This window comes from Diplotaxodon limnothrissa, linkage group LG13, assembly GCF_057381915.1.
Source record: "Diplotaxodon limnothrissa isolate DT_005_m linkage group LG13, D_limnothrissa_male_GT1.1, whole genome shotgun sequence".
NCBI classification, from domain to species: Eukaryota; Metazoa; Chordata; class Actinopteri; order Cichliformes; family Cichlidae; genus Diplotaxodon; species Diplotaxodon limnothrissa.
This window is the reverse complement of record NC_140608.1, coordinates 25283975-25307686: the sequence shown is the minus strand read 5'-3', so window position 1 is coordinate 25307686 and position 23712 is coordinate 25283975. Positions and strand designations below refer to the sequence as shown.

The 23712-nt window shown below is 40.4% G+C and overlaps 1 protein-coding gene across 2 annotated transcripts in view; it reads right to left on the bottom strand.

Moving 5' to 3' along the window:
• Positions 1 to 23712, bottom strand: part of sertad2b (SERTA domain containing 2b) — a 42136-nt gene that overhangs the window by 5180 nt on the left and 13244 nt on the right. The window contains exon 1 of one of the 2 annotated variants that reach the window (XM_085369579.1): positions 8938 to 9083. The exons of the other annotated variant lie outside the window; for it this stretch is intronic. Coding sequence (XP_085225705.1) covers positions 8938 to 8942 — 5 coding nt within the window. The 5' untranslated portion in view covers positions 8943 to 9083. Of the gene's footprint in view, positions 1 to 8937; positions 9084 to 23712 lie in introns of those variants that run through there. 2 annotated transcript variants of the gene reach the window in all.

Here is a 23712-nt window from a genome sequence, read left to right as displayed (position 1 = left end):
CCAGGCTGACAGGCTCAAGCAGCCAGCCGCTGTCTACACACATACACACTGCGCATGCGTCTCTTCATTCCTCACACACACACACACACACACACACACACACACACACACACACACACACACACACACACACACAGGAAGCAGGAGCTGCAGGCCCAGTCACCACGACTGGTTGGTTGCCATGACAAACAGAGTCAGCTGGGAATTCACCCAAAGAGATGACAAAGAACTGGAGGGAAGGTGGGGGGTGTGGGGGGGATAGGTGGTGGTGTTGGTGGAGAAGGGGAGGGAAGGGGGATGGGGGCGGAGCAGGAAGGAAGAGGAGGAAGACAAGGAGGAGGAGGGGAAAAAGTGAGAAGAGGAAGTAGAAGAGGAGGTGAGACTGCTCTGGTACGGTGGGAGGGAAATGAGCAACATTTTCTCCTCCCTCTAGCAAATCACTGCTGCTCGGTTGCTTTAGGGCCAGGCACTGAACCCCCAGTTGCATCATTATTGAGACCTTACAGATCTGTTGGTTCAGACTGTTGGGTGAACATACACAGGTTGTTGGTAACATTTCGCTGTTGTTACAGGATGTTAGGCTACATGCTATTGCTATTTATTGTGGCTATTTATTGTGGTTTAACCTGTTAAAAGTCTTAGTCTGACGACGAACATTTTCATATATATCTGGTTTTAAATAATTGCAGCTATGCACCCACCAAGGACAAAAACATAAAGAAAATTCTGTATCAAGCCTTGAAATCATAACTTCCCTACTTCTTTTTTTAGTATGGAGTGACTGCTGTGTGAAATTTGTTATAAATCCATTCAACTGGAGGGAAAAAAAGATGCACATTACAAAGCTTTATTAAATTGGACTCAACTGCAGTAAATAAGTTGATTCATCATTAATTAACTAAGTTGGTCCAACTCAAATACTTTAAGTTGGAATAACAGAATTGTATAAAACGAAAATACAGCAATTTAATCACATTAAAAAATCCTTTCCCTAATTGTTTCATGTTGATTCAATTTTTTTGAGTGCACGTATGAAAACTATGAATTTCTCCACCTATAAACGATATCACATCTCCTCCATTCTTGTGACAGCCAGCTCTTCAAGTGTGGAGAATCAGAAGTATTAACATTTTATTTTGTATGAACTAGTCCTGGCTTATTCACTTATTCTCATCAAGCTGTTCCCCTCAAAAGCAAGACATCTGAAAACTGTAGGATTGTCTTTATTATTAAATTATAGTTTGTATATCATATATGTGGACAAAAATCTGAAAAACAGCAAAGAAAACAAACTACATTTTTACTTTTGTTTTAATGTTAGACTTCTTTGTTATATATGTCATAGTGACCTTGATAATAAAACAAAAACAAAAGCTGTTCACAAAAAAATTAAATGAGGACTTTTCTTGATCATGTTACGAAAAATAACATTGCTATTTAAAAATCCGGTGAGCTGTGGAGGACACACTGGATTAAAGGCTGGGCTGGTTGCTATAGTTTAGACAGCCATCATCAGATGAAAGAGAGACCACTAAACACCCCACTGCTTCAGCCCCAGGTGAGAGAGAGTCCAGAGATAGCCAGCCTTGGAGGAAAAGCTTGCTCTATCTATCTGCATGGCACACTTTTCAGCAGTCTGAGTTTGGGCAGATGCTTCATTAGCTTCATGATGTGCATCAGGTGTTTTCAAGTAGTCTCTTAAACTCTGTCTGTTTTTTGTTAAATTATAATTATCCTCAAGATGTTAGGCTAAGCCTTGCTTGCTCTGTGCTGATAGAGAGAGGACCTCTAAGATTTCATCCGCTAGTTTGTGGTGTCTCAACTTGAGCATTTTCAGTGTTGCCATTTTTTTTGAAACCGTGATGACTGAGTGTTAGTTGGGCCAGTTTTCCATAGACTTATTCAACAAAACTCTTTGAAACCAGAGGAGTTGCCCCCTGCTGGCCAATAGAAAGAATGCAGGATTAATGCACCACAGCATTGTCTTCACCTTTCAGTCCCAGAAGCTCCATGAATCTTTTCTAAACAGCCTTTGTGTGTCAACACTAATCCACAAAGAAATAGTTTGAAAAATCAACACATTTTTTTAAACTATGTGTTTCTTTACTGCAGTAAAGAAATTGTTGGGAGTTCATTCAAAAATGAATGACTGATTTTTAACATTTGTGTGTGTGTTAATTTAAAAAAGCAGCCTCTCCACCCACTGCAGCTGCTTGTGGATCTTCCAGGGAAATGGCGAATCAGAGAGTGTCAGAGAGAGACAGAAACAGAGAATCAAAGAGAGAGCAACAGAGATAGTTTCAAAGCATTTTGCGGGTGTGTGATTGAGAGCTGAAGCAGCTGCGCATGTCTGACTCACTGAGTCATGGTGGGGTGTTTAGGCTCACACACACACACACACACACACACATTCGCACACACTGAGTGCAGGGCTGACATACCAGAGGTGCCCCACCCCTTACATTCCACTTCATTATCCTCCTCTTCCCTTTCCTTCTACTCCACATCTTCTTCGCTCACTTTCTGGAATTTTACTTCTTCTCAGTCGTTCTTTTTCATCCGCCCTTCAGCATTTACATCACACCCTCCACCTCCCCGTTCCGACGGCTGTCAAAGTTCACAGGCCCAGCACCATCCTACTCTCTATGAGCCATGTCTAGATATGACCGCACAAGGGGAAGAAAAACAGGTCATAAATGAGTCGAAGTGATAAAGCATAGCCGTGGAGGAGTGCTACGCTCTAAAATGGAGCCGCGATCTTTATTCAAGGTCATTGTGACGACGTGAATCACTGTTAGCTGTCTTGCAAAGTAAGGTATTAAAACGACCTTTTTCCCATGAGGTAAACATAGTAAAAGGTATATTCCGACCTTCAAAGCAAAGAAGCTTTGAGTAGAAATACAACAAGCTGCAGTTCTGAAGGTCAAAAATAGAACTAATTTTCCCCTTGTACTCACTACATTACATTTGATACAGAGTTGCAAAACAAAATCAGTAGTTACAGAAGTAACAATACTCTGTGAAAGGTTACAACCATCATCATATCAGAGGCAGACGATACAAAGTAGACAAAACTTTACTCAAAGTCCAATATCTAAGTAAGGCAAACAAAAACTGTTTATTTATTGCGTTTAATCCTTTTCTCCTTGCCTTTGCAAAATATGCCAAACAAATCCAAATCAATACATAAACAATTACTCCTATCAGAGTCATCAGATTCATGAGAAAAACATTTGTCAAAAGAAGCATTTCTTTGGTGTTGCCTGCAGCGTAAAATATCACCAAATATCCTGATACAAAACCAAGAGCTAACCACACACTGGGCTGGCCCCCTGAATGTCTTTGGGCTCGTCTACTTCATAAAGGAAGGATTTACTGCAACTGATAGAACCACGCTACAATCAAATAGCACCTTAACGTGAAATTTACAATCTGATAGGTGCTTGCAGCTAAGCGTGTGATAAAGATATGATTACATTAAAAGCTGACAAAGCTTTCAGAAAAGTGGCCTTTCTAGTAAAACAATCATATGAAGCGAAGAGGAAAAGATGACCGATAAGAAGGGATGACTTTGCATGAACAAATAAAGAGCATGGTGTGAATCGAATCCCAAAATCACAGTAAAGGACCATGTAGAGCTTTTTTTACATGCAGAGGTGAGCTCTGCTGTGTGGAAGTGCATGTTAGCCTGTAAACGCACAGACGTGCGGGCTGTGCATGGTACTCCGAGAGCTGACTGTAGTGAGTGTGTGTTGTGCAGTAGTGCAGTGCTAGTGGATGGACTCTGCAGTGATATTATGATCCTGTAACCGGATACGCTGGTTTCCATGCCTCAGCTGCGCATCCACCCCTCCCACCCCCTCACCTCCACATCGGGCTATTTCAGGTTCTCTAGATGCACAAAGTGCAAACACTCCACTACACTCCTGCAGGTCGAGCAAGAAAGCAGTCAAAGTTGGACGCGTGTTCGACAGCAGTCTGCAGGCATGACTGCGCCATCCCGTTCTTCCTCACTGTAATGCACCCAGCTCTGCACATGAGGACAACGCTGTCCAACTCACTCCTCTGTGTCTCCCTCTTTTTTCCTCTCTCACTCACACTCACACACAAACACACACACACACACACACACACACACACACACACACACACACACACACACACACACACACAATGCAGAACTAGTAAACACATTCCAGACAAAACCCAGAGGAAGAGATGGTGTAGTTCTGGCCTGACCAGACTGACTACACTCACCAGCTTCTACACTTCCACACACAACTTAAGATACAATTACACTATGACGATACAAGCTACTACAGCTGATACTGCTCCTGCTCTGTCTACTACTGTAAGAATACCGGTTTTCTGACATATTTGAGTGCTTGCACACATGCGCTGAGGCGTGCCCCAATTACTCATAAGCATCGACAATCATTGAAAATCCTTATCAACGCCTTGCTGCCTTTTCTTCTCCCTTAAATGTTCTCTTTTTCATTGACCTCTAATAAAAGAAGAAAACACACGTATGTCATTCCCCAAAAGACTTTTCATTAAGCAAGCCAAGGTTCACCTTGCACATGTGGTTTAAAAAGAAGATGTGGAGAAGGTGAAAAAAGGTTGATTACAGAAGCGAAGGCCATTCCATTTGTGATTTCACCTCCAGCAAATTCAAGTGCAATTGTGCAGTGTAATTTTATCATAATATTTTGAATAAGAGGTCAGTTGTGGCCCAACAAATTCCATTTATACAAGACATCCTTAATCTGGAAAACACTTTTATTTTCAAATCCCTGGGAAAAAAATGTTCCTGAGTGCTTTTGTGGAACAACAAGGAGGGAGGACAGATGGTAGTAGAGCGTCCAAAGCAAAATAAATAAGCCAATCATACTGCTGGAAACAATGTCCATCTGTATGTGTGTGTGTGTGTGTGTGTGTGTGTGTGTGTGTGTGCGTGCGTGCGTGCGTGCGTGTGTGTGTGTGTGTCTCATAGTGATCATAAACACTCACATGACAGAGGTCAGCTGGGTATCAGACAGGGAATTCACTATGATCTCTTACATAATGACGGACATGGTTACAAAACACTGCAGCTCCAACTGGACAACATGCAACATCCCATTAATAAAGAAGCACCGGTGTGTGTGCGCATGTGTGTGTGAGAGAGTACTGGCACGGCAAGCACAGGTTGCATTTTAACCCTTTTTGTGAAGTGATGCTAAAACAAAAAGTCTTGAGGACCTCGCTGATGCCGCAAATACTTCATTTCTGGGCTTTAAATGCATCAGAATTCATTTTTCAGATTCATGTTTGACTACATAAATCAAAGTCACACATTCACAGTGTTTGAAAAGTCTAAAGTTACTTAAGAGATTTTCACATGCTCTAGTTCGGACCACCAACATTACTCGCAGTGTTAAGGTAAAAGAACAGTGAAAAAGAAGTCCGAAGTTCAGGGACAAAGCAACAGAGTCACTTTCTTCCCCCTGGACTCATGATAAAGCTATATTCAGTAGCCTGTTTATTAGACACACCTAGCTGGTAGTATTTAGTTGAAGTTTGGATTAGATTATAATATGAGGTGCGAAAAATAGAACACATAGCACATAAAACCTTGTTATTAATGTAGGTGTAACTAGCAACTAAGAATATATTAAAGCTTAAATCCACAGGAGCGTTTAAAGCATGTTTTGTGTCTCAATCCAGGTGATTTTCCTTTTTATGGGAAACCAAAACTTCTTCAACAGGTGCCAAAACTTTTTATATTAATAAAAAAAACATGCATTCACAGTTTTTCCCAGAAAAAGGGGATCCAGCCTCCTTGTTTCCTTCCCTAATTTCTGCACATAGCTGAACTGATATGACACATTTCAGAGGGGCTTTGCCACTCAGGGCCCCCCAGTCAGTACACTGGACCCTATGTCAATCATAAAAGACAGCCATGTCAGGTGCCTTTTTTATATAACATCATAACTTTGCTCACTTCTGTTAAAGGGACAGTTCACCATTTTCCACTTCCTAAAGAACTATGCAGTAGCACACAATGAACAAGCACAAAAAGTGAGCGTGTGTTTCTCAAATTTCTGGTAATTTTTTATATTCATGCACAAACTGACTCTCTCTGTCTGTCTGTCTCTCTCTCTCTCTCACACACACACACACACACAGACGCACACTTAAGTCTATAAATAAAAGGCAGAAGAAGAGAGCAGATTTAGGTCAGCAGACATGTCTACATGCTGTTGAGCGCTCCACTCTCTCCACTGAGCCACCGAGGGAGAAAACAGCTTGACACTTCCAGTGACAAAGCCTCTGAAACTGCAGAAATCTACAGCGTTGACATGTCTGGTCATCGGGTGTGAAATAGTACCCACCTTATTACTGCAGTATGCGCCTTATTACTGCAGCACGCGCCACATCATGGCAAAAATCTGCCTTTTTACCACAGTGCCCACCTTGTTACAGCAGCACCAGCTTCAGTACTGCGAGTGTCATCGTTTCAACTGCAGACAGCACCCGTATTACTTGAATATAATCCTCATCAGCACAAACCAAGCCTTGCTACTGCACCGCTCACACATGCTAAAGGTATACAGCTCACCTACATTAACCACCCCTCATGCATCAAACTCTGTTATTATCAGGTCTTACAGATTCAAAATAAAAGCCTGCAGCTGTCATGTCTTCTGCAACATCCAGGCTCTCTGAGCTTTAATGTTTTCCTCCCAGCTCGATGCTGATGCATTTGTTCTGGACATGGCAGCATGAGCTGAACGAGCTGCCTGGGTGCAAAAATAAAATCAGGATTGTTTTTTCCGGAACTGGAAATGCTCCAGTAAACCAAATAGTACAATTTGGAAATATTAAATGGACTCTAGACCCTACCTGGAATTTGGAGACCTCCTGAGGACTTCCCCATTCAGTAAAAACTAGGCTTTCCTCTCTCCCCCTGTGTGGTTTTCTGCTCATTTACAGTTGTATAACTCTGCAGCACATCTGCTGACTGTCTGTGGTCTGATGCTAGGTCTATGTTGTGGGTACTTGTGAGCGCAAAGTAAGTACCTCTGACATGGCTGATGCACAGCTTGCAGGTCACAACCAAAAAGTGAGGAGTTGCTGTCATTAGAGGAGTTCTCGTATGTGTTGTGGTGCTTCTTATGAAAGTTAGAGGCCCCTCAACTTTACCACAACAGCTACACTAACTTAGGTTTAAGAAACACAGTTCACTGCTTCACTGGTGTCCAACACTACGTCTCACAAAGGTAGCCAATAGCAGGATATCGTAGCGGGGGGCTCACGAGATAGTCCAGAATGAGTGGAAGCCCTATGGAGCTGAAACTTTGTTTTGTTTCCAGGTTTTGATTTCACCAAAAAGCCTTTCTGGGAGTGTTAAGGCATGTCACAGTACCAAGAGCCACTCTACGATTTTCACTTAAGACACAAACCAGCAACCACAACCAACTGCTGCTTAGACATAGGTCAATTTCTTAACAGTTCTACATGTCTAGCCATTGTTTATCATTTCATAAATCCTTTAATGGATCAATCAGCATGGAATAGAAGAACGCTAGTAGCTTCCTATTAGGAAAGCCAAAAGGACTTAAGTGTCTTTTTGTCCAAATTAAAATGCGTTCTTTTCCTTAAGAAGCCAATGTAATTAATTACTTTATTTAAATAATTTATTCAAGTAGCTCACACAATAGATTGAGGACTGGCTCCTCAGCGCCCTCTGCTGAACGTTGCCGAACTGCAGCCAAGTTTTGTATGACGGGATTACGAGGAAGTGGAAGAGTGGCAGTTGTGTATACACACACACACACACACACACACACATATATACATATATATATATATATATATATATATATATATATACACACACACACATATATATATACATACATATATGTATGTGTGTGTGTGTATATATATATATATATATATATACACACACACATATATATATACATACATATATGTATGTGTTGTGTGTGTATATATATATATATATATATATATATATATATATATATATATATACATACATATATGTATGTGTGTGTGTGTGTATATATATATATATATATACACACACACATATATATATACATACATATATGTATGTGTTGTGTGTATATGTATATATATATATATACATATACACACACACATATATATATACATACATATATGTATGTGTGTGTGTGTGTATATATATATATATATATATATATATATATATACACACACACATATATATATACATACATATATGTATGTGTTGTGTGTGTGTATATATATATATATATATATATATATATATATATATATATATATATATATATATATATATATATATATATATAATAACACATTATAAAATAAATACCATTGAAATATACTCAATCATCAAACCTGACTTTTATGTCTTGTTGTTGGCAACTCACTTCTACTAAGTTGACTTTACATGTTTGTTTGATTGCCAATTAAACGTAAGTGTGTTGACACCGACTTGTGTCATTTTTTACAGCCAAATGTTCAAATTAACTGTAGATAAACAGTAGTCAAAGATAACCTGTCTATTTATTTCACGTTTTTCTTCAGTGAAAGCCTTCAGTGTATTTTGAGGACTGAAAAGTTTATCGGACAGACCAACTCAGAAGTGGCGGCTGCTGGCTCGACTCTGTCAGCTGGACTGAGTTTGTATAACAGAGAGAACGACGGTCCGTGGAAGTACAGAGCGAACTGGTAATTGCAAATATTAATAGTGAAACTTTTTTCAACAAGACTCAGCTACCCCGCAGCAGCCCTGAAACACTAGCCCTCATCGTTTCTATTATTCATTACCAATAAATTACACAGTCACGCCGAAATTTAACATACTTGTTCGGCGTGTTTTTTGCTTTGCTCTTTAAAATGTGAGAAACGACGTCTTACCGCATCCAGGTCCGCCGGGTGTTTAAAGAGTAACATGGAGGGTATTTAAACAGTCCCGTCGCCTACAGAAAACCAGTCCGTCCGAGCTCCCGGAGACTCTGTCACACAATGGCGCTGATAGGAGGAGAAAACTGCCTCCGCTTACAGGAACGCTGCTGCCTTCAAGAGCTGCCGGACCCGCTCGCGAGGTGAAAAGCACGTGCGCTAATGTCCCGCACTTTAGTGTCATTTTCCGAAAAAAAACGAGTTTGTTAGGGTTATGTGGTACACATGAAAATCTACTATCGGATACTTAGGAGGGCTGATATATTTTCTTTTTAAAAGTTTCACTTTGACGGATCGACAAAATGTGTAGTAAGAATACACAGCCCTTAACAAATACGCATCCTTTCCTTGTTAGATGGAATTGAGTTTCTGGAAGTGGCTTTCCATTGAGCATCAGTTACACTCCCGATGCCACTTTAATTTAACAACTGCATAATTACCGTTATGCCAGAATCCATTTTTGTCATGGTTCATATATTTACGAGGAACACTTGAACGCCACAAGAGAAGCTGAAACCGAACAGCTGCCCCGAAAGGCAGCATCGTCAACTTTGCCCCGCCCACCCTTCCACCCACACACTCACTCGCTCTCTCACACACACACACAAACACACACAATGTCTTAACGCTGTGCCTTCTCTCTCCCACTCAGTGTAAGACTAGTTAATTAAACATTAATAACATTAGAAACGAAATTAATGCATTGTCAAGGCTCCTTATATGTAAGCAATTTTATACTCGTTTCAGATTTTTTTCGCTATTTCATATTGTCGAATGCATTAAAAAGATGAAATTCATTCATTTATTCCTTGATTAATACTACAGTAGTCAGTGGTGACGGAAATGAAGAGTGCACGGCCGGTGCCTTTTAGCTGGTTACTGACATCCATCCTACTCTGCAGCAGATGGCAGGGTGATGTCCGGTAAACTCAAACAAAACCCGGCAGTCTGCTCCGTGCAGACAAAAACACCAGTTCACCGGCGCATCCTGAGGCACAAAATGGGCACGATGCCCTCTGTTGCACGCTGCCCAGTTGTGCCCTAATATAGCCTCATAACACTTTTTTAAGACAGGCGGCATGTTCCTAGGGCAGCCTTTAATCAACTTGTTGTATTTCCATCTACTGGACCTCAGTGTTTCCAGATACCAACTGTCAGTTTCTGTGGTTTTAAAGGTGGCAAAAACAGGAATTAGACCTTTAAGGTACACTGCTCACACCAGGAAGTACACAATAAAAGTCACCTGTGCATCTTTTCAAGATATTTGGTTTAGAAACTTTGGTGATGACAATGTAAGCTATGCTACAGCTCAATTCTAACAAGCAGCAAAGAGGCTGTAAATATAGGTGGACACAAATTACAGTGTCACTCATTGTTTAGTAAAGTCCCGTCCCGTAAGTTTAAGCTCGGCATTTTGGCTATCAGGTTTTTTTAATGATTTTTTAAAACCACATGTTATATGAAACAGGTTAGTCTAACTGAGAAATAAAAGAAATGGCAATCAAGTTATTTTTTGGTTATTTAATAATAATAATAAAAATAATATTGTACTCACAAGTATTCAGTGATGAGTCTGTAACAATGTTTTCCAGCAAACTGATTAATTGTCATAAACCTAGAAATAATCTAGTAAAGCTATCTTGATAGCAGTGGACATCGCTGTTCTGCCAATCGCATATTATACGTGGCTACTACATGCACGCATTACGCCAAAGGCAGAGGAGATGAGATCTCTTAGGTGCTCGCATACCATTCAGGCAAATAAAACACATATGCTTTATCATCTGAGATGGCGTCCCCGTTACCAAAGATGCAAAAACACAAACGAAAGAGGCAACGCTACCTGCAGACTAGACATGAGACCCATCTGTCTTTAGACAGTTGACAACATGCTGGCTAAACATTATCCAAGTTAATATTCAAAACTGCAGTTTTGTTTGATTGATTGCATCGTATAAGAGTTTATTTGTTATATACATGTCCGAGTCCAACAATGCAAGATCCACTTTAAGAAATGTATCACTAACTGCAGCTAACAGAGGCTAACAGCAGCTAACACTGGCAAAAGCAATTGCACTTATACACTGAATTACTCCCTCATTTTTCCAACGAAGCTAGCCAGCCAATCATAGTATCAGCTGATACTAACAGCTCCACACTGTTTTCCAAATGTGGTTATGTTTAGTTTGGAAAAAGAGAAAAAGAAAACAAGAATCTGATACCTAAAATGGCACATCAAGACTTTAAACCAATTTGTGATGCCACCGCAGCTATGTTCGTCTTTTCTTTACAGTCTTCATTTGCTAGAAGCTCCCTGAGCTCTGTCTTGTGTCGTTTTCTTCTCAGGCTCGTACATCTCTTCACTCAATAACAAGCTCTGGCTCGTAATTAGCAGATATTCAATGAAAATTTCATGACACAAATTCTAAAATTTCACTCCTATCAACTTTCTAGTTCTTTCTCTTCTGTATACCAGATTATAGGACATAAGAGTGAATGACAAACAACAATCCAAGGTTTTGGGGTCTCTTTTCTCTCACAACTCCAAAGACATCACAGTTCAATACACAATCAAATGCTTTTGCTTCTGCGACTTTTTACACAACTTCCATTGATTCCACCATGTAATGTTCCACTTGCTTCATTTATAATTCTGGCATAACAGGGTCTAAATTCATGCTTAGATAAGTGCTGAGAGACATACAAAGTATAGTATTATTTAAACGAACTTGTTCAATGATTCAGCACTGAAGAACTTGTGGAAGCAACAGATCAGACAGAGAAATGGTTATTTTTGGCAACAAGGATGTGTCCTATTGTTTCTTAATCATGCAAACAGACCCGAATGAAGCCCCGGCTGCTGTACAGATAACCAGTGGGTTAGCCAGGGTGCATACGTAGTTTCTGTGGTGAATGGAGATCTGATTTTAGTAGCGCGTTCATCTCTCTGGACTCTGAGTTGACTCATGAATGCAGAGCAGCGAGGAGGGATGGCTCTAAATAAAGATTTCAGGTCAAAAACAGGAAATGGCTCAGTGAGCAGGGAGGGCAGGGCCATAGCAACACCAACTGGAGAGAGCTGCACCCACAATATCCCTCCCTCCCTCCATTTATCTATTTATTTCTCCTTTGCTCTTTTATTTCCCTCACTGAGTAAAAGTTTTTGCTGATGCCTTAACCTTAATTTTCTTCCTGTGCCTCTGTTTTTGTCTCTCCGATTCTACATATTTTCCTGCCATTCAATTATTTCATTTTTTCCGAGGTTCTCATGTCAGACCAGGAACTAGATAACTTACTCATCACATATCAGGTTGTGTGTGTCCGTGTGTGTGTGTGCGTGTGTGTGTGTGCCACTATAACTGTGAACCTGACTCACGGTGAGTTCACTGGTCCAACTCAACACCCAGCGCATGAAGCTGCATCCATCCATCACCGCGCTTTCATCCATCACTGTGTTGCACCTTTGGGTGGTAACACAGGGATTATGGCAGTCACCAGAATTAGATCACGAACATCATGTTCCATTTATACTCAGCAGGACAACACGAGGTGCATTTTCATATCATCAGGCTCTCTAAATTCATACAGACACATGAGCTGAAAAATGCCACCGAGCACAACAGTTGATTCACACTCGTGTGTCTGTTAATCATAAGTGCCGTTGACCTGAACAATGTATTGATTATGTCCTCAGGTGTGTATTTTTCTTAGTAATACAGGAAGTATCACAGCAACTTCCAACCATCTGCTGGTGACTTATTCACTGAAGTAAATGTGGTCCTGCATGGCAAGCAGTCTTGAGTTTAGTTGCTGTGTTAAAGGCACATTGCTGTGGCTGCTGAACCCTTTAACACCTCTGCTACTTGTATTACTACAACCATTACAACAACAGCCTACTGTACATTTCCAGTTATTACTGCTACAATTGCTGTTACTACTGATACTGAGTCCATCTGATACTTCATTTGCTTATTTTAAGGGGGAGGAAAATTCTGATATTGATATATCAAATTGTTTGGTTGTTTATCTCTCTGTGTTAATCCCGTAATGGACTGCCAACCTATCCAGCATGTAGCCCACCTTTCACCCTATTTAAGCTGGGATAGGCTCCAGCAATTTCCACCAATGTACATCACAAACTAGTGAAGACTGTGAAGACAACACCTGTCTTCACACCTTTAACTGATGCTCTACTGAATGTGCCACAGCTACAAATGTGGAAACAGTCAGATTTGTGCATTTGTGTTTCTAAAATTACCCTCTGAATGCATTATATTCTATACACAAGTTTTCCTGCATAGAGACAAATGCGATCAGTCGCTGTCACTATCAGCCTACTGATATTTGGGTCAGCTTCCAGAGTGGGTGAAAAAGAATCAGGATAATAAGGATAAGAATTTCGATTCTTGTGAATGGAATTCAGCTGGATGGTTACAAACGAACTGTCATTTTGAGTTATTTTTAATTGGTCTTCAATAAACAAATAAATAAATACTAAATCTTCAGTGCTTTTTTCATTCAGCGACTTAATAATTAACTCAACAATGATATAGTTTTTGAGTGCGTCATCTGTCGCCACTAATAGGCTGTATATAAAAGATGGAGATGGGCACTGTGAGGTCAACCATTGGTTTGTTACGTTTTGCTGTGAAGCCTTGAGCTGAGTGTTTCCACCATCGCCCTCTTCACTTTTTGAAACTAGAAGTCAAGAGGAGATCTGACTATAAACGCAAATCTTGTGATTGATACACTAAGTCGTTACCAAATTAGATAACAAATTTTTTTGTGTTGTTATAATAAGATGACCATCAAAATTTATTAAGACTTGAACATTTAAAGGGCGTTTTTTACTGGGATCATATAGCAAGAGAGCAAAGGACTGTTTTCTCAGAGACTTCTACAAAACCTGCGGGTTTTTTGCAACCACGGTATTCGCCCCCTGCTGGTCATTAAAAAGAATGTAGGTTCAAGACACTTCTGCATTGGGTTCGCCCTTCACAGGTCAATGCCAACTTTAATAGCCAGTGCATGAACCAGATGTAGTTATATGGTAATTATTACATCTTCTATAAAATATAATTCATATAAAGACCAGTACCATTGCCCCTTGATCGAGCAAGCAAATGGCTTGTGGTGAACTACATTACAGTGCTAAAATACTTTGTCCCCATTGTTTGTTATCGTAAAGGATTATTACTCTGTCATCCCACACAAGTGGACCTTAATCTAATGTCAAAGTACTTGTGATTTACTGTAAAGGGATTGTGCAACAGAATGTTTACGTTCTATCACAAGTGGAAACTACACCGCTGATCATCTTTGGTTATTCTTCTCCCCTTTAAGTTTATGTCTTAAAATGAAGAAGAGTAAAACCAGCAGAAACATCCGTGTGTGCTGACAGATTTGGGGTGGGTGTGTGAAGAGAATATTATTAACACTATTAGACATGGGTGTGGCACACAGGCCCAACATGGAGAAAACATTGGGGTGGGGGGAGCAGGGAGGGGAAGGGCTCCACACCAAAAAACACCCATCTGCTTTCTTTCCCATTCTCCCTCTTTGTCTCTACCTCCTCCTCTTCTCTCTCATTGTCTCTTTGCCCCGTCTCTTTATCAGAGTCCACCATTGCCCCCTCTTTGGCCCAGACACAGCTGTTACCTCGGTCACGTGCATACACACAAAATCCTTTATCCTTGATGTGATATATCCGCAGTTAGTGGCACAATTTTGTGCTATACAGTCTAAACTGATATAACTGCCCACACAAAGGTGGACAGAGCCTGTTCCTCCTCCTCTCTCTCACACACACACTTCATCATCTTTTTTCTTCTCATTACATTGAGACTTCAAACACTTGTTAAGTGCCTTGACTCATGCACTTCAAAAGGGGAAGTACAAGTAAGCAAGGCGACTCGGCCTCCTACAGTGCTTCCATTTTAGTCGAATATGCTTCCAAAATGCAGTCATGGCGCTTAAACTCCCTGATGGTTTTTCTTATAATGCTGGTGATCTGTGCACGCTGCTGTGACAGTCAATGGCCGGGTATGTCTGCCGATGTTATACGGAGGCTGTCACAAGCCAAATGAGCATTAATGAGATCTACAATTAATGGCATAGTCAGAAGAGCATTAATAAAATGTTGAATCTCCGAGTAGAAAATTTAGGAGCCAGTCCGTACTGCTGTAAGAGTGCAGCAGGAAAAAAATACACGAGTGCGAGCAGGCTTTTAGGACTTGTTGCACTGCATCCTACTGTTCTTCAATCACAGAGCAACCCTCACATCAAAAGAGAACACAAATCTTTAGGCCTCTCGCATGACTTGAAACTGCAATCTCATGGTTGACATGACCCAATTATATCATTACGTATCCACAGAGATGACAAATGGGGCTTTTCAGTCTTTTTAAGCCTATGACTTGACTGCACTTGAATTACTGCGCTGTTGCTACATAATAAAAAACTGTTGTCTAAATATGATAAATGTGTGCTTATCTTGGGACAACAAGCTTCTGTACACCATGACCTTTACAAGCTGCTTTCATTAAAGAGCTCTTCCCTTTATCCTTAGGATAAAGTTTGTTATCTAAACTAAATTGGACAATTAAGCGGTGATCCCGGGTAAACAGTTTATTTCACGATTACGGGATTAATTATCTTGAGATACTGTAACTCAGAAACCACAGCTGCCACTGGTTTTAGTGCAAAAGCTGAGATGTCAGGTTTTATAGCTACACTGTTGGCCAAGCAGTCCAAATCAGTTTCATTCATGAAAATAGACTACGTAGGCTTAAATAAAGATGAGCTAAAATATGTAAAAACATTTAATAATAATTTAAAAAAAAGAAAAATTCAACAATTCAAATGAAATTAACAAAAATTATCAGGAGAAAGTGAAGACTTAACAGCTATGATGTTGTGTAAACGATTATGAGAAGGCTATTAAAGCTAACCAGCAAGCGTTGAGTATTACCACTTTATACCTTGAGACTGGATAGTGACTCATTAAGGTGTTCATTCTGAAAATGCAGTTAAACAGGTAGTGGATGAAAGTACACGCAATGATGGGGAAAGTTCTCAGCTCTGCAAAGGACGAACAGGAGAACTAACCAGCTCGGGCTGGATTTTAGCCTTCCACCAGCATCAGGATGGCAACGAGGAGTCCAGAGGAGATGGTTCAGTTTCTCCATTTGGTCTGAATGGATAGTTTCCTCACTCACATCAATGGTGCTTTGACAGGTGTCGCAATAAAAGAAACTATAGCTGATCGCTGTGTGGTAACTAATTAAAGTCACTGAACTTAGAAGTCACTTAGAGCAGCGGTCCCCAACCCCCGGGCCACGGACCGGTCCGTGAGTCATTTGGTACCGGGCCGCGAGAGTCTCAGGTGTGAAATTTATGGTTTTCAGGGTTTTTATCGTAAACTCTGTTTCCCTGGGTCTTTTCCTGTGTTGTATATGTGTGTCATATATTGAAATAAATATTTACACGTTACCATAGCGACCAGAGAGCATTAAGGGGCAGAGAGGAGGACTTTACTCTCAATGTTGTTGCTGCATTTCAGGAGGACGCTGCTAATAAAGTTACAGAATTACAAAGTTAATTCGCCGTTTATTATTATATTTACAAAATACCACAGTTTTTGTCTTGGTCAAATTATTTTATTTTGTTGTATTTATCCGGGACACCTCAATGGCCGGTCTGTGAAAATATTGTCTGACATTAAACTGGTCCGTGGCACAAAAAGGTTTGGGGACCGCTGACTTAGAGCATTTTGCTGGAATTGTTCTGTGTAGAACGCCTCATTCAATAAGTTTATGCTTCATTCTTGTGGTTTGAATTCTATTATTAAAAAAACAAACTACAAAACTCATGGATTGATTCATTGGCTACTCCATCATGCATATCAGAGTATCTGAGGACAAAATACTGATCCTTGAGTTTCTGCCAATGTGTGTACATAAATGGGTGGATACTAGTAAGCAGTGATGGGAATAACAGCGTTACAAGTAACAGCGTTACAATTAACGAGTAATCTAATTACTATTCCTATCATTACAACGCCGTTATCGGCGCAGTCGCGTTACTATTTTTCAACAAACAGACGGTTGAAGCTGTGTTCAGCTTACCGCATCTTATATCAGTTGCACGGAAGTAGCTGTAAGTAATCTGGGCGCTACAGCTTTAAGCAGCTGTGCGCTCCCGACAGCGGCAATCACTTTCTGGCAGACGATCACTTTTTGGCAGACGATCACTTTCTGGCAGACGATCACTTTTTGGCAGACGATCACTTTTTGGCACAACACCTGGAGCTAATGGGGCAAAACAGTCGCATGAGTGCTGCTGTTTGACTGAGGAAGAATAAAGTAGTCGTGGTAAGCCAATCACATGACCACTTCAAGATGACAAAGCAACAAGGTGATATATACCAGTTTTTAAATTGTGTTGATAGGCCACGTAAAACCAGAGTCATGATAAACAATATATATGCAGAGTTTTTGCTTATGAGCAACCAAAAAGCAGCCCGTTCGTGTTGGTGGAAAAATGCACCGTGTTGACCAATCAAAAATGATATGGCAACATGACATTTGGTTGTTTAGGAAGAGGGGAAAGTTTTAGGAGTGACGGTGAGAGAGAGAGAGAGAGAGACAGCAGAAAAAGAGAGAGAGCGAGTTTTGAGATGTGAGAGATTTGTGACGTTTAGCATGTTTTCTTGTGTAGTTAGTGTGCAGTGTTGTGGATAGTTTTGTGTTGTGTGTTAGAACAATGAGGCGACTGCTGTCTCCAGGTAGAAACAGGCGCAGTGATACACCTGCTGCTGTCAGACCTGCAGGTATCAGGCTGTGATGTTCTCCTTTATAGTGGACAGAAATTAATTTTTTGGAGCGGCAGAAATAATTTGTGTGGCGTCTTATTGAACAGCTGGTTGTTGTGTAAATAGTTTGAAATGGTTATTTTAAAAAAAAAGGTAAAAGGTATATGGCTGCAAATAACTTTGTTGTTTGCAAAACTTGTGCATAGGATTTTAAAATTGGCAACTGCATTTAAAGTTATGAAAGTTATGAAATATGATTCATTAAACATGTTTGTGGTTGTTACAGTAAAAAAATTAACTTTTTCTACTCTGATTTTATGTTTTCTGTCTGATTTTAGATCAATTGTGTTAATACAGTGTGTCAAAATAAAAACATAACTGTTAATTCAGACACGTGAGGTTGTGCTGAAAAGAATGATGCCAAACAAGGCAAAGTAAATAGTTTTTAAAGGTGAAATGTGGAGGGAAAATCAAAAGTAGTCAGAAATGGCCAATTATACCCTGGACCCCAGAGGGTTAAACTTTTTTTTTTTAAGTAACACAATAGTTACTTTTCAAGTAATTAATTACTTTTAGAATATTGTAACTCAGTTACTAACTCAGTTACATTTTTGAAGCAGTAACTATAATGAATTACTTTTTCAAAGTAACTTGCCCAACCCTATTTTGATAGGGTCCAGTTAAGGAAATCCGAAGAAGTTGATTCTGTTCATCTGGACGTAGCGTTTCACTCCTGCTCCAAAATTCAACACGGCAGTGACCAAAACACAGACAGCAGACAGATGCATCCATCTTTTATATACAGTATTTAGAGCAACAGAGACACCATCTAGAAGAAGTTACTCTTCACGTTATACTTTTACATTTGTTCTCGTTCAGCTGTGATTGGATAATTCAGGCTATTTCAACCGGATGGTTTCACATCCCGCCCATTAGTCATGCAGTGAGATCAAATCCGCACACCTCAGACTGCTGTGAATGCAAACATCTGCTCATAACGGTCTGATTTCTTCCTTCTCTTCATATTGCCATTCTTAAAAGTCAAGTTAGTCATGTTCTATTACTGTATGCACTCTCTATACTGTATACCACGTTTTGGCTGGAAATTGGTATTTTTATTGGCAAATCAAGATAATCCTCCAGTTTTTATGAGCGTTGTGATGGAAGGGTCAACCAGACTATATTTAATATATTTCTTATCGTCATATTTCCATCACCAAAACAATCAAACGTTTCCTGCTAATAGGCATGTCTAATATATCTCTTACCTCTGTGCCATAAAGCTCTACTGTTATTCCAAAAATTGTAAAAATTAATTTTTATTACAATGGTTTATTACAGTAGACTTAAATTACTTAAATTAGACTCAATTACTGCTGTAAATATCTAACCAGCCTACAGCACGCAGTACTGTCAGCGTTAATCCACAGCAGAAAAAAGCCACATTGGTACAAACTGCAGTACCTCAGTTTCAGGAAACGATTTCTGCTTTTTTATTCCTTTTTCTTTAAAAATAAAAAATAAAAAATTCAGATCTTAAAATATTTTGAGGCTTTTTTTCAAAATTGCATTTCATTGAGAGGAGTAAGCTCGAGGTTGAGATCCAAGAGCAAGGTGACCATTTCTTGTAAAACAGACACATTTTTTTTTACTTTTTCAAAACACAAAATGCAAAGTATGATCTTTAAATAAAAGACATTTCCGAGTTGCCATTTTTCCCAAACAAAATAACACCGCTTTTTTATTTTCTGTCCAGTGACTGAAGAATTCCGAGCGACAGCTCTATAAATAGAAAAGTTAGGTCGCTCTGCACAAAACTTTTCATCTTGCAAAGAGAGGGCTTGTGACTTGACTTGAGCATGGGTGAGAGAGCCATACAGAAAAACAGAGACAAAGAGAAAGAAAGGGAGGGAGGGAGGTATGTTTATTCACGACTGCTGTAACGCCTCCAGTGTCAGGTGACTTACAGGAAAGAAGTTGTTGTTCTCTCTCCCTCTCTCTCTCGTTCTTGCTCTGTTTCTCTTTCATTTGGGAACTTTTCTCTGTTTTCCTTGTTTCATAACTTCTGACATGAATTGTTTTTCTCTCTCAAGTCCCTGACTTTACTGCCCATGTTCTATAACGGATTAACAAATCAGAGTACGAATGCCAAAAACAGGCAAGAGGCAGATTACCAAAATTATATATGATAATGGACTTAAAGCGAAGTTGAAAGGAAAATAAAGCCATTATTTGAGGCTAAAACAACTATTTTAGATGTATCTTAGACCGTACTCAGTTATGTGTTTAATGAGGAGTTTCCCCAAACCTTTAATGTGTATGTGTGTGTGTATACCCATCCATAGCAAACCAGTGAGTGTGTGAGTGTCACACATTCCAACAGAAAAGCTTACCATTAGTAGTTAGGACACAGAAACCTCTGTCCACCAACTGAAAACACTGAATTCAGTCAGGGGTTAGCTCTAGCATGACTAGTCTGAACAAAGTTCTAAGTACAGAAAATAGCAGCTGATGTGAGAAATACTGAAAGTGATGGCAGTCATAGCAGTAAATGTGTTAGTCATAGTAAAAAGAGGTGGAGTAGTAATAGTAAAAACTTGAGTGTTATTGCTTTTACCAACTCACTGCAGTGTCATTTCATGTGTGAGTGAATTCCTCCCACATGCATATCTTTGACGCTTTGCCTCCAACAGTAAATTCTGCAGCATTTTCTTTCTTTCCTTTCCTTTTTTTTTTTAATGCACTTCATGTCAAAGCAAACTGCACTGAAAACTCTGTGGGGGGATATTGTAGCTGAAAACAGGAAGGTCATTAATCTTCGAGAGAAAGCGAGCTGACACACAAGTCAGGGCACACAAGGAAGCAGCTTTAGAGACTAGCAGCTAGTAGCTATACGGCCTAGCTGGTTATCCATCTTTCTTTTTCTCCCGATTTTCTGCTACCAAGCAGCTTCATTTTATGCGCCCCTATTCCTTCCAGTCACGAGATCCACAGAGAGATATTCTTCCTCTCTGGTGTAGCTTTTGAAAAACCAGGATGCACTCGGAACAATGTACAAAAGTAACAAGCAAAACAACGGCGATAAATTTATCGCTTAACACCCACCAAATCGCCGGGGGACTTGCCTGGGGGTTAGGGTTTCGTTTTTGCCACATGCAAAAATGGGCACATTTTGACAAACCTTTCTGTTAAAACAGGGGTGAAACATAAGGCCTAGGGAGCCAGAATTGGTCCTGCAAAGACTCCAATCAGGCCCACTGGACAACTTTGGAAAATGAGAAGGAGGGCATCAATTTTGGACTTTTTAACTGTATGTTAACAAATTTTACACCTAGTTAACAAAGACCTCCCCCACAGCCATTCATATAACAGCAATGAAGTGATAGACAAACATTTAAATTACACAAAAAAATCATGTGTTTTCACTATATAAGTATACAACAAAAATGCTGCACTATAGAATAATATGTAAAACAGTAACAGTAAAGTATCGCATTTTATGTGGATCATCTATTTTATTTAACAAAAAAATTCTGCTTTGTGATTACAGGAAAGTCCTTGCAGTGAGCTGCATTTAGACATTTATTTCTTACAACTTAAGACCAGTGAGTCATGCTGACAGGTTTCTTTCAGTAACTACTTCAGCATTTCTGTATTGTGTAAAAAAAAAGTCTTTTTCCTACATTGAGATACCTCCAGGATTAAATGAGCAGTTAAACTTCTTTACACTGACAGAAAGAGGAGTTTCACTGGTCCGGCTCGGCTTAGATCAAAGTGGGCCGTATTTGATTCATGAGGTAAAATGAGCTCCCTCTGACATCCGTCTGTTAAAGGATTTTCCATTTGGGTGTTCCAAAGAGACAAAATTATTGGAGACAGATGGAGATTAGCCTAACCCTACCTCTAATCCTAGATGAGTTGCCGGTGACTCGTTCAGTGCTAAGACATTGGAAAAAAAAGAAATTTCTGCCTTACACTTGTTTGCCACTGTCATCCAGACAAGTGTCAGTTTACTTCCATGTCCGCCTGAACTCACATGAAAACTTTGAAGTGAAAGCTGAAGGACAAAAGTCACGTCCACAACATCAAGATGTTACCAGTTCAGTGTTCCTGGGTGTTCCTGGGTTATCGCATTAAATAACAGCCAGAAACTTAACAGAGTTCCTTCTACTAATATGAATGTGATGGACGGCCATGGTTATGAAAAACAAAAATCACACACTTTCACATCTCCTTAACAGAACCACCCCTCACACCGCTTTGATTAAAATGTGCTTCTTTGGTTTTCAGTTCACACGATACACTTCCATCAGCAAAAATGCCGTCATATTTAGATGTTATAACAAAGTCTTTCACTTCAATTCAATTCAATTTTATTTATATAACACTAAGTCACAACAGCAGTCGCCTCAAGGCACCTTATATTGTAAGGTAGACCCTACAATAATACATTCAGAGAAAAAAAAACCAACAATCATATGACCCCCTATGAGCAAGCACTTTGGCGACAGTGGGAAGAAAAAACTCCCTTTTAACAGGATGAAACCTCCAGCAGAACCAAGCTCAGGGAGGGGCGGGGCCATCTGCTGCGACCGGTCGGGGTGAGAGAAGAAGAAGAAGACTTGTACACTTTTGTACACTTGTACAATACTGTCTTATTTTGTTTTTGGTCACACAGCACTGCAGTTGCAAGCCTGGTGAAAACCCTCACCGAGCCAACGGAAGCATCTTAAAATCACCGCTGTACACTCGTTTCCGTGACACCTGTGTGACACTGACAGAGAACAAAACAGAAAGTCACAGGGTGAGCTCGAGGTGTCAGAATATGAGTTTCATCTCTTACAACCAAGTGGACTGACGGCGTTTAGGGAGACAAAAGGTGGATTCTTGTACTGTTCACTCCGAACAGTGCTGTTTTCTGAAAGTCCAAATTTCCCAAATCTCTCCAGGGATCATTTATTAATCGGTTTACTGGAATAATCTGGCAATAGGAAAATGTTTGCTGTGTCGACAAGAAAAAAAGTGCATCAGAATTGTGGTTATAGTAATCCATCCTCAGTAATCTATTACTTCTTTCCGTACTGCTGCCCTCCTACACCAGACCAGACTGGCTGAGTCAGCTCCACTGCTCTATCACGATTCAGCCTGACACACTTTCCCTCCCTCCGTCTCTCCCCCCCAACTTTCCTTCATGAATCTCTTCATTCATCCTGAGCTGGTTCAAAACTTCCTCGCCTCTCCACTATTGCTGCGAGCCTCTTTCTGTTTCGCCTGATTGCGTTTGCTCCTTTTAAATCTCATGCAGAGATCCTGCGTCCACATACTCTACGGTTCTCTCCTCTTTTTCTTCCCCCCCAAACCTCACCATCTCTCTCCATCCCTCCCTCCCTGCTGGCTGCCTTCAGGGTAGCAGAAGGGAAGTGAATGGCTTCAGCCCTCCCAGCTGGTCCCATCACCCAGCAACCCAGAGCAAAACAAAAGAACACACACACAGAAACACACACACACACTTGCACACAAGCCTCCAAACAGACAGGCAGTGTACACACGCGCACGGGTTCACCGGCAGATGAGTCTGCATGTTCTTAGACACATGCAGACAGATATGCAGATGTATGCACACACCCACACACACCCACCTTTGCCCTCACAAACTCACATCTATAAACATAGCCAGCCAGCCAGCCAGCCGTCCCCTGCAGACTCCCACCCATCATCCTTTCGTCCAGTCCCCCACCCATCACCCATCGTCCCCTTCTCCCCTCCCCGGCACCTTCTCCAGACACCCAGTCCTTTGTCCACATTCTGCTCGGCACATACACACAAAAAAGACATATTTGGGGGAAAACAGATGAACATGTGTTGACCCCCCTGCTCCCCTCCCACAAAAAAGAAGTCGACACAAAGCACATTCACAC